The sequence below is a fragment of the Homarus americanus genome, unplaced genomic scaffold (assembly GCF_018991925.1).
Source record: "Homarus americanus isolate GMGI-L3 unplaced genomic scaffold, GMGI_Hamer_2.0 scaffold34427, whole genome shotgun sequence".
Taxonomy (NCBI): Eukaryota; Metazoa; Arthropoda; class Malacostraca; order Decapoda; family Nephropidae; genus Homarus; species Homarus americanus.
In genome coordinates, this window is record NW_024739858.1 from 343,119 (window position 1) to 355,830 (window position 12,712).

The 12,712-nt window shown below is 41.7% G+C and overlaps 1 protein-coding gene across 1 annotated transcript; it reads left to right on the top strand.

The window, feature by feature from the left end:
- Positions 1-7,832: 7,832 nt before the first annotated feature.
- Positions 7,833-8,624, top strand: LOC121875005 (pro-resilin-like; the record flags this gene model as incomplete). The annotated part of the gene is made up of 2 exons (XM_042379361.1): positions 7,833-8,018; positions 8,225-8,624. Coding segments are annotated over 2 exons (426 nt in total), but the record flags the coding sequence as incomplete, so codon positions are not given.
- Between the last annotated feature and the right edge of the window lie 4,088 nt (positions 8,625-12,712).

The following is a 12,712-nucleotide window of genomic DNA, read 5'->3' on the forward strand; positions in this document are numbered from 1 at the left end:
TCCCTGCACTTGACTATATTCACTTCCTCTACTTGTATATGGGTACTTAACTTTACCGTTGAGGGAGTGAAGGCTACAGGTGCAGTACCGGCCACCACTGCCTCCTTGTATGCCAGAAAAAAAATATGTATCAGCACTGCCCCTAACAGCCATTGAGGCCTACGGGATTAAATTAATGTTTTTACCTGTAATGTCTTTCTTTCGTTACACACATTGTTATAATTACTTGATTCTGCAGCGTGTTTGCTATGTAATTATATGGTGGTAATTCTCAAGACCTGTAAAGTGACACCATCATCATCGTCATCATCATCATCATCAACGTTTTTCAGCCATTTTTCCACACTCACGTATATATGTTAGCCGCGATTACCTAATGACAACTCTCCATGCTGCACTGTCTGTTGTAATCTCTTGACAGGTTCTTAAGTCTCTCGTCAACCAGATATTCATTTTTTCATGTGATTAAAGTACTCAAAATTCCTTTAAACATTTTGAATTTTTGAGACGACTTAAAATACCTAAAACATTTTCCTACAAACCAGTGAATGTTTCCTCCCATGTTTATACGTCACAACATGTTATAACAGACACAAAGAAAAGTAGAATTATACTTTACTCAAAATCTGTTTCTTCACAACGATTACAATAATAATGCTAAATAAAGTTGTCATTATGGGAACTTTCCACAGAATGATTAATGTCAGGCTCTTGATGTCCTTGAGTCTTACAGTTACCCTTGTAACGCGCAGCTGTATTATAAATTGTCCTTTGTTACAGAAACCTTACTGGGTGTGAACCTCCCATTATTTCAGGAAGGCGGAAGGTTACCTCACACAGCAGCCAGTATTATCTTACAGTATATAAAAATATCTTTAGATGCTTGTCAAAACCTCAACTACAGGATGCCTTAACTCTCCAAATTCCTGTACGACAGCACACACACACACACACACACACACACACACACACACACACACACACACACACACACACACACACACACACACACACACACACACACACACACACACACACACACACACACACACACACACACACACACACACACACACACACACACACACACACACACACACACACACACACACACACACACACACACACACACACACACACACACACACACACACACACACACACACACACACACACACACACACACACGCACGCACACACGCGCACGCGCGCGCACACACGCGCACGCGCGCGCACACACGCGCGCACGCGCGCACACACACACACACACACACACACACACACACACACACACACACACACACACACACACTTCAATTCACAAATATCTTTTTCAACGCCATAGTGGAATATATTCTCCTTCCAATATATCAACGAATTTACGCCCTATTATGACGCTAAAGTGACACTGTTACCTCATTAGCCTTAAGTGTCAGTAATTAATACATATCACAGTACAATAACTAAATAAATAAAGAAAACTACGAAAGTACACACGTCATACTTGTAACCATAGAACAAAAAAAATCGATTGTGTAGAACTGTAGATCATCATAACAAAAATCGAGACATACGGTATAAAATGATCACACAAGGCAACAACTAAGTGAGGGATTTATAATCTAATCTAAACCTCATGAAAGTGAAAAAAGACTTGATTTTCTATCTTTACAAATCAATCTTTCACTCACCACACACAACCATCCAGATACCGCTATATACAGTATATTAACAGAATCGTGGCATATGTTTCAGTAATTTGTAATTCCTCTTATAAAACACAGCGTGGGAAAACCTTCACAAAATTCAAACGTAAGAAACTCCAACCTGTGATTAAGCTGACGACACTGTAGGTGTATTTACAACCGAAGATCTGCCTGACACTACAAGAGGAGGGGAATTAAGAGTTAACCACTAGACGAAGTTAGAACAGATAACAAGGCGGACTTAATTCAATCTCTCACTAGTCACATACCAGACTTTAAAATATTCTAAAAAAAAAACACACGTAGCTGTTTCCGACCCTTGCTGCCCGGGGTGGAAAGTGAAAGTGACCCCCATACAATTGACATTCCATTAGCGACACTGTGGACACTATACAATGCACTCTATTGCCCTCACTCACTTTCCCACAGGTAAAGTTAGGTAATCATTAACAGAAAGGTCGAATTGGCAGAGAAATAGGCGAAAAAATAAGACAACATCACTAACCGTGTACTGATGTGAGAGCAACACCCGAGTATTACACAGACAGACAGACAGACAGACAGACAGACAGACAGACAGACATACATACACACACTATGTTCCTCGGGTGGAGCTTTTGTTTAAATATCACAAGCACTTCAGGTGAGGTGAATTATAACTGGGAACAACTAAATACTGTAATTACTGATTTTATATACAGGTGACTTCAGGTTCAACACAAGTGACGTAAACTTTCGTTGGATCAGACGTGAAGTGTCAGTCAAGTGTCAAACATTTGTAATAACTTCTTCACAACATTCCCCTGGTTGCTCTGCTCTCCACTCTCCCTTTGACACATTGTATCTCAGTACTGTATAGCATCTATCATAAGAACTGATTGAGTGAGTCGTTATAACACATTGCTGTACATATTGGGACTATTTCTTGTAATCAAAAACATAAAATGAATGATTAACGTTATATACTGTAGTTAAATACAGTTAAAACACGCACACGTGCTCATTAACCTGTGCCTCACCTATCATGGTATAAAGATACAACTATAAAGTACTGCAGCGAGTGAAGAGGATCAGTGACCTGTGGCCGACTCTGACCGAGTCTCTAATATACTAACATTAAGAACATAAGAATGGAAGAAACTGCAGCGGGCCTATTGGCTCATACTGGGCAGTCCCGTTTACACCCAACCCCTATTGCTCATATAAGCATCCAACCTATGTTTGAAGCTATTCAGCGTATTCGAGTTAATGATGATATTTGGTAACTTGTTCCATTCATCCACTCACTCTGTTTCCAAAACCAGTGTTTACCTATTTGGCGCCTAAATTCCAAATTTGTCTGATTTAAAACCATTGTTACGAGTTCGCCCTGGTTGGATAGTTTGGAGTACCTTGTAATGTCCCCTTTGTTTAGCCCTGACTCCACTCTCTATATTAATTCTCTATCAGGTCGCCCTCGCTCTACGTCTCTCGAGGAGTGCAAATTAAGATGCTTTAACCTGTCTCTATACTCAAGGTTCCTAATGCCCGGGATTAGTCTTGTCATTCTCCTCTGAATTCTTTCCAAGGATTCTATATCCATTCTGTAATACGGTGACCAGAACTGAACTGCGTAATCCAGGTGTGGTCTTACAAGAGCAAGATACAGTTTTAGGATGACCTCGCTTGTCTTGTAACTAACACTCCTTTGTATGAACCCAAGTACTTTATTAGCCTTGTTATGAGCAAAAACACATTGTTTACTTGGCTTAAGATTCCTACTTATCATTACTCCTAAATCTCTCTCGCAGTCGGATTCCACAATGGCATCGTTGTTCATCTGATAACTGGTTTTCCTGTTTACATCTCCCATACTGAGTACTTTACATTTGTCCACATTGAATTTCATCTGCCATTTTTCCGACCATTCGAAAAATTTTCAGATCTTCCTGTAGTTTTGCAGAGTCCTCGTCAGATTTAATTACAAGTCCTATTTTAGTGTCAACAGCAAATTTACTTATGTTGCTGTCTATGATATCTATGTCGTTTATGTATAATTAAATAATAATGGTCCAAGTACTTTGAGCCCCTTGGGGAATTCTACTTGTGACGTTGCTCCAATGGGACTTAGTGACATTAATGTCAATTTCCTTGTCCTGTAACCACTTCTAATCCATTTACATGATATTACCTGATGCCATGTGCTTCTACCTTCTAATTAGTCTTTCGTGGGGACTTTGTCGAAGGCTTTACAAAGTCGAGATATACCACATCATAATTGTGCCCCTCGTCCACCCATTCGGAAAACTGATGAAAAGAGTGTTAATAGATTAATATGAACATCTGGCCAGAAGCCACAAGTTGGGAATCATTGATCAATCGGAAAGCTCAGGTGATTTCGAATAGAGTTTGAAATGATTGCTTCCAGTAATTTGTCTACTATTGATGTTAGACTGATTGGCGGTAGTTAGAGGATAGTGATCTATCCCCCTTCTTAAAAATTCTGCATACATTCGCCATCCTCCAGAATTCTGGTACTACACCTGGCTTTTTAAATCTATGTTAAAACAACTTTTGCTAAGGGCATACTAAGCTCTTCCCTTAGCATTCCTTTAATACTGGCAAATATCTCATCGGGACTAGTGACTTATTAGGCTTTAGTTTGTCTATTTACATAACATCGTTACTAGTCACTACTATCTCGCTTAATTTAGTTTTCTTCACTATCTCTGAATAAAGTCGGTGCCCCGGTATCATAAGCTAAATTTTTGGTGGTGAAAACTGTTGAAAAATATTTATTCAAATTATTGCTGATTTCTGTTTTCGCATTTAAAGAGCCTGCCGGTGTCTGACCGTATTGGTCCAATGTTTTCAGGTTTTAGTTTGGATACATTTGGTAGTGAATCCTTTGGGGTTTGTCTTCGCCTCCCTTGCTATCCTTACCTCCCTCTTAATCCTCTTGGCTTTCCATATCTGGTTTTAACCCCACTAATACCCCATAATAATCCTGGAGGTGAATTTCGCCACCATTTATCCTTTCCACCTATAGCCTCTTTGGCCAATAATGTTCTTAAATAATTATTTATCCATTTAGGGTCATTGTTGTCTGATCTGAGTTTTTGTATGGTATGTTCTGCCTTTGTGCATTAAGTAACCTACTGGTCACAATTCTTGCTGAACTCAAGTAATCTCAGATCTCGTTATCTGGTCGGTGTCATCTGCTGTGTTCACGGCTGCTTAACACCCCCTCAGCTGCCCTTAAACTGTCAAAGCTTGTCTTTCCTGAAATCTGGGCAATTTTAGTAATTTTTCCTCACGCTCGCCCTGAAAATCTAACTGGAATCTAATTCTTTTGTGATCGCTGTTTGCAAGTTCGGTTCCCTACCCTCGACATTGCTAATGAGGCTTCTGTTCGACAAGAACTAAATCGATAATATTATTACCCCGTGTGAGTTCGATATATGTTGACTTAGGAAACAGTCCTGGATCGTCTTGAGAAAATCCTGTGATTCTTGAGCACCAGAAGGTCAGTCCATAATCTATTTGCCATGTCTGCCGCCTACTATGTACAGACTTTACAGTGAAGCCCCGCGCATTTCATCCCAGATAAGTCGCTCATTAACTCTGTCAAGATTGGGAGGCTTATATATTACACCTGTGATAAATTTTTTCCTACCGTCGCTTATTTCTATCCAAATTGTTTCGTAATCCGCTCAGTTTTTATTTCCTTATTTATTTCTTACACACTTGATTATCCTAACATAGATTGCTACTTCCGCCTCCTCTTCTGGTTTGCCTATCGGTATGGAACAATTCTAAAAATCATAATTTGGGGCCTCGACCGGCAACTCACGGGAAGCCCAAAGGATCCATGTTTCAGTGGAATGTTATTATATTTATTTTTTCGGCACATACCATCATAATATAGACAGCAACATCAAATGTAGTATCAAAGATAGTCCCCAGGCGATAACATAGTCTCACATTTACAAACAACAATCTCATAGGTGTATGTTTTTCTACTGGCGCTTGTTTGATCTGACAAAGCTCACTATAAGTGCCACTTCACCAAGCTCGGCTGATCATGAAAATTTCCCTCGTCATACCTCAGCTTATAATTCCACCAATTTTAATGCCTGTGATTTGTTTATGCATATAACATTCTAATATTAAGATGATAAAAGTAAAAATTATCAATAATCAATATATATAACAAATATTAAAGATAAATACAACAATAAATATTACAGAAATAACAATAATAATAAATTAATAAAACAATATGGATATGAATAATATAAAATAACAGTTATATACATAAAACAATATATATAATACTGATAATATACAAAATAAGATAACATGCTTAGTCAAAATAGTGTTGTGATCATGTCATAGCTGGTGTCATTAGTTCCTTCAGTGAGGTAGAGACTTGCTCCATCGTCCTCCAGGTAACTACATAACACACCCCTTAACTTCACTAATTACACGAGTGAATTACATCATGGAAGGTGCCAAATAAGAGGTTTCAAGAGAATGTTATCTTTTTGGAGTCGTTGTTATATTGTATCAAATGGATTCAATAGCTAAGGTCTTTGAGCACAGAACACAAAGTGAGTTTCTGCACTACACAATGTTGTCCGCTTTTAGGTGCTTCAGCTGCCATGGTTAGAGGGAGGGATTTTGTTTCTGGCCAAAGGATGACAGACAGCTGTTACAATGTCCAGGTCCAGCTGAAGAATAGAACTCTCAGGTCGGCCACCATATAGGGGCCACACAACTGGGGGCCACAGCTGAGGGCCACGACTTAGGGGCCATTATCAGCATGTCAGCCAGTGGACGTCCATCACCCTCAATGACTCTCTCTCTACATATTAACTCATTCTACTTAAATCTTCTTAACTGAAAACTGGTCACATGATGATGGTACTGTGTATGGTGGATCTAGTAACTTCAGGACGACTATGTTTATTATCACCATAATGTATTCTAATTACCAAATATTCTAAAGGGAAATATTTTAATAGTTATCCAGTGCCAGCGACAAAGGAATGAATATCAGATGACAAGCCTATTTTACCATTCTCCTGTAACGGAAATTCTCACGGAGGTGTGGCATGGTGGTGGTAGTGAAGGAGTTGGGGCGTGGCATGGTGGTGGCGGTAGTAGAGGAGATGGTGGGCGGTGTTGCTGTGACCATGGCGGAGGCTGTATATAACATGGTGGGTGGCAGCCTCCAGCACCACACACCATCACCAGCCAACACCATGACTGCACTTAAGGTACGACGTCTATTTTGACTACCGTCGTTGAAGATCTCCGATGTCAGTGAATTTAACCTCATTTTGTGCTACAGTTAACATTGTGCCTCGTACCTCCCAGCACGGAGTCACTGTGATTGTGATATTACCAGGTCACCTTTATTAACAGTAGTGATAATTTTACTCCAAAGGCCATCAAACAATTAGACGTCACTGGTAAGATTAGCTACTTGTGCTTCCGATCCTAATGTTGAGCTTATTGCACACTGTGACGCGTAGTTGGTGCTATACAATGCTTCATGATGTCCAGCTCGTGTTCCTGGTTCACTTCACACCAGATGTACTAATTGTTATGACCTGTTAACGAATATTTCATTGTCTACATATATCACTAACATGCTTTAACCCTTTAGAGGGCAGCTCAACACTTAAGTATTTTATTCTGGGTAACGCCAGACGATTTTTTTCAATCAGAGAAGCCCCCCGCTGCTCTCTAAACTAATCAACCACATTCGAAAAACAGGAAATTTCAACATCTGTATACAAGTTTTGGAAATTACCCTGTCTATTATAGGACTTCATAATATATTTGTTGACAATGCAGTGACCACCCACGGCCACACCACCACAGGTAACACAACACTCTGCCTCCTGGAGGAAGAGTGTGTTTTTCTCTTGTCGTTGTACTAATAAATGTTTCCTTCCTTACATCAGCTGACGCTCTTTGTAAGCCTTGCGGCTCTCGTCCACGGCGACACCTCCGTCATACACGGGGCGGAAGTCACCACGGGGGCGGAAGTCACCACGGGGCGGAGGCCTCCACGGAGGATCTGTCATCCACGGAGGCGCAGTTCACGGGGTGCAGTTCATCACGGAGGCGTGAAACACGGGGGCGGAGGCTTCCACGGGGGGCGGAGGCCTTCACGGGGCGGGAGGCCTCCACGGTGGCGTAGTTCACGGGGGCGGAGGCCTCCACGGGGGCGCAGTCCACCACGGAGGATCTGTCATCCACGGAGGCGCAGTTCACGGGGGCGCAGTTCATCATGGAGGCGCAGTGCACCATGACACTTACGTAAGTTGACGGAGAGATCATAAGTTTTGCCTCATAAATAACAAGACACTTGACGTGTTTTTCACCTGACAGTTTTCACCATTATGTTAAATGTTCTTCTCATAACACAAACAACAGTGTTTTATGGCTCTTGTGTCATTACTGAGTTTATTTAGTGATGGCGCCAACATATACTTAAGACCCGTGTTAACACTATCACACTACAGGCATCACCTCACTACGACTACGCCTACGGGGTCCACGACGACTACGCCGGCACCAACTTCGGTCACATGGAATCTCGCGACGGCTACAGGACCGAAGGCAAATACGTGAACCTGCCCGACGGTCGCATCCAGACCGTCACTTACTACGCTGACGAGTACGGCTACCACCCCACCGTCACCTACGAGGGCGTCCCCCACCATGCAGCTGTTGGCCACGTCGACGGGGGCTACCACAAGTAGCTTATCCTCACTTAGAGACTTTATACAAATATATTTTTCTACCAGGACAAGCTATGAAGAGATATATCGTGGTGTTAATACATTACGTTAATTATGTTCCTCTTAATAATGTAATCAGATTTTTCCCCTTGTACTTTGTAAATAAACTTGTGCAGAGTCATACAATTGTTTTACCCTTCTTAAACAGGATCGAGGATAAGCGATAAGAAATAAACTATATATTCTCTCATCGTATAAGTATCACAAGGTCCTGCCCTCTGCTGAACCCCACAGTGTCTCTCCGTAGAACACAAAACTTAAAGTCACTACACGATAATGTGACCAAAAAGAACAGCTTCGTGGAGTTTCGGCTTTAAACTACACAACCGAGATAACTTTCTTCTGGAGTAGGTGACTGTTGCACTGAGACTCCGGAGTGTTTATCATTATTATTGCACCTATTATATCATGAGCTATAACATGAACCACATGATACAATTCTCCACAATATTGAGACAGCACCGTGAAGCCTGGGAGGTATTAAGGGGTCAAGTTTGAAGATCCTTGGCGGGATAATCAAACATTTGGAGTTTTCACGGATTCTAAAAAAATCAACAACTTGCTGTCCAGTTAACCCCTCCCATATAAGCCATCTGTACAACCATGATTTATATTAACAAGTGGAGGTCTTAAATGCATGTCCAGGCTGCATTCTGTATGTTATCTTACTATGAAAATACAACTGAATCTTCCACATCAGGAGGTACACACCGCCATAACGGGAGTATCAAGAAACACTGGGCTGCATTTGAAAAAAAATTCATGAGGTGCGGGGTTTCTTAGTTGATTCTTTATGTATTTTGTGTGCTGATTCCAAAAATGCCATTCATTTTGCCCAATCAGGTCAGATTTTTATGCTATGGGAATTAGGAAAAAATCGAAATTCTTAAATATGATGTCAAAATTTTTATGCAAAATATCATAAGAAATGTAACCACAACACATAGGACCAAAATATGTCAACTACATAGATGCCTTACAGTTAGACATGCATAATGGCTGTGCAGAAGAATTTCTTTGGTGGTTGGTGTCTGGGCTCCCGTTTCAGACACCAACAGTAGTCAGCGAGCATGTTGATATCCCAGCGACCCTGGTACCGCTCCTCCATTACACGGATATCTTGATGGAAGCGTTCTCCTTGTTCCTCGCTCATCATCACAGTTCTCTGGAAAGTAGTCAAGTGGGAGCTGAGGAAGTGCATCTTGATGGACATCGTGCACCAAGAACTTTGTAGCTCAAATAGGTCCTCAACAACTCGTTCATACTCTGGACTTCTGTAGTTGCCAAGAAAATTGGAGACAATAGACTTAAAGGCATGCCAGGCTTTCTTCTCATTTACATCCATGCTGCAATCAAACTTGGGATCTTTGAAAAGCTCTCTGATCTGAGGGCCATCAAAATTCCTGCATTCAGTTTTGCCTCACTGACTTTTGAAATTTTTTTCAGAAAATTGAAAGCCTGGCTTTTTGTCCAGTGCCTTTACAAAGTTTTTGAACAGATCCGAGCTTGATGTGCAGTGGCGGAAGAAGAATGTTCTGCGGATTCACCAGAGCATGGGCAACAACATTGTGAGAACCTGGAGTAAGTCCACTTCTTGCAGGCCAGTCACGTTGCATGTGTGCTGCTTGTCTGCTCGATTATCCCACAGACAGAGGAAACATGACATGTACCACCAGATGAAAAAGAAATTTAATTGTGAGAAATATGTAAAAAACACGGACATATCTCTTTTCCTCTGCGTCACGGCGGACATTTAAATGGCCGGCGAGCACGTGGTGAATTTAAATGCATCGTAAGGGCATTAAAACTGACAAAATCTTTTTGCGGATGATTTTTTATGAACGAATATGAGGACCCCATTTTGAGCGAAAAATGCCAATATTTTACCTGAATCTCCGCTTAAAATGCTATAGCACAAAATTTTGACCTAATTGAGCAAAATGGATAACATTTTTGAGATCAGCATGCAAAATACACCCAGAAAAGCAATGATACACAAACCTCAAAAACTATGCAGGGCAGTGGAATCAATACATACTGTCACACATTCGTTGTTTCATCAGTGCAGCGGATCTATAACGTGTTCCTCTCTTATTTTCCGAAACCATATTATTTTTATAGCTTTTTTAATTTATTTGTTTTCAGTTTTTGCAAAGGAACTTGAGGATGTGGCTTATACTTAATGGACCTATTTAATACAAATTATGGCATTTATAAGTTACATTATTTGAAATACGATTGTCATTAACTTAAATAACTTATGTGCCTCCAGAACTTTGCAAAACTTCGTCAGTCTTTTTTTCCTGGTGGAGATGCCGACGTGTTAGATGAGTCAGAGTAGATGTGACCAAACTCTGCCTATGGACAGTTCCCCAGCTACCTCCTACAAGCTTAAGTGATCAATATATTAGACCAACTGCGTTACATTTTTCATTATACAACTCTACAACAGTAAGCTATTCACCGTAATGAGGATCCATTTTCCAGTGACTGAGTAATAAAACAATAGCGACCGCGTAGTGTTGACACTTACTATGATGGCGTCAACACTCCTGACGGTGGTGCGGTTCGCGTGTCGTCATCGCTAAAGAAATGTATACTGTATACTGTACTGTAATAAATAAACTAAATAAACGTTGGTTATGGCCTCTTATATAACAAAAGAATACACACCCCCCACGTTATTGGGCGTGTGTGGGGGCGGGGTTATGGTATTAATTTGTGTATGTGAATGTGGTGGTGTAATGGTTAGCATGCTCGCTTCATAAGCGAACGGGCCCCGGTTAGATCCTCGGGCAGGGTGAATTTATGGGCAAGTTTCTTTACGCCATTTGACTCTGTCTACCCAGCAGTAATTGGGAACATGGATGTAAATCGATTTGTGGATCGTATTCCGGGGTAATGGTTAGCTAGTGCAGTTGGTGAGTTGTCCGGTCTTCTCGCACTATTCATTGCCACTGGGTCATGCAGCTCGTTAACTTAGGGTGTGGTTGTAGTGTTGGCGACAGCTTCTACACCTTAAACAAATTCACGCCTAGGTGGCCCTTACATAGGCCATCCTAGTCACACGAGGTGCATCCACTATTATACACTATGTTCAAACATCAACAGAGAGGAAAATCAAGTGTCAGGAGAGGAGGGGAGCAATACTGGGCAGCGCGGCCGGATGGAGGTGTGCGTGCGTCACTACCTTACCGGACCATTATATCCGCCGCCTCACCCAGACGCTACTATGGCTCCCCCGGCACCATCCTCCCGCATTGAAAGGTATGGTGGGGTGTGATGAGTGTGTATAGGAGGTGTGATGAGTGTGTATAGGGGTGTGATGAGTGTGTATAGGGGTGTGATGAGTGTGTATAGGGGTGTGATGAGTGTGTATAGGGGGTGTGATGAGTGTGTATAGGGGTGTGATGAGTGTGTATAGGGTGTGATGAGGTGTATGGGTGTGTGAGTGTGTAGGTGTGATGAGGTGTATAGGGTGTGAGTGTATGGGGTGATGAGTGTGTATAGGGGTGTGATGAGTGTGTATAGGGGGTGTGTGTGTATAGGGGTGTGATGAGTGTGTATAGGGTGTGATGAGTGTGTATAGGGGTGTGATGAGTGTGTATAGGTGTGATGAGCGTGTATAGGTGATGTGTGTATAGGGGTGTGATGAGTGTGTATAGGGGGTGTGATAGGTGTATAGGTGTGATGAGTGTGTATAGGGGGTGTGATGAGTGTGTATAGGGGTGTGATGAGTGTGTATAGGGGTGTGATGAGTGTGTATAGGTGTGATGAGTGTGTATAGGGGTGTGATGAGGTGTGTATAGGGGTGTATGAGGTGTGTATAGGGGGTGTGATGAGTGTGTATAGGGTGTGATGAGTGTGTATAGGGGTGTGATGAGTGTGTATAGGGGTGTGATGAGTGTATAGGTGTGATGAGTGTGTATAGGGGTGTGATGAGTGTGTATAGGGTGTGATGAGTGTGTATAGGGGTGTGAGTGGTATAGGGGTGTGAGTGTGTGTATAGGTGTGATGAGTGTGTATAGGTGTGATGAGGTGTGATGGTGATGAGTGTGTATAGGGGTGTGATGAGTGTGTATAGGTGATGAGTGTGTATAGGGGTGATGGTGTGTATAGGGTGATGGTGTGTGGGGGTGTGATGAGTGTGTATAGGGGTGTGATGAGGTATAGGGGTGATGTGTGTATAGGGGTGTGATGAGTGTGTAT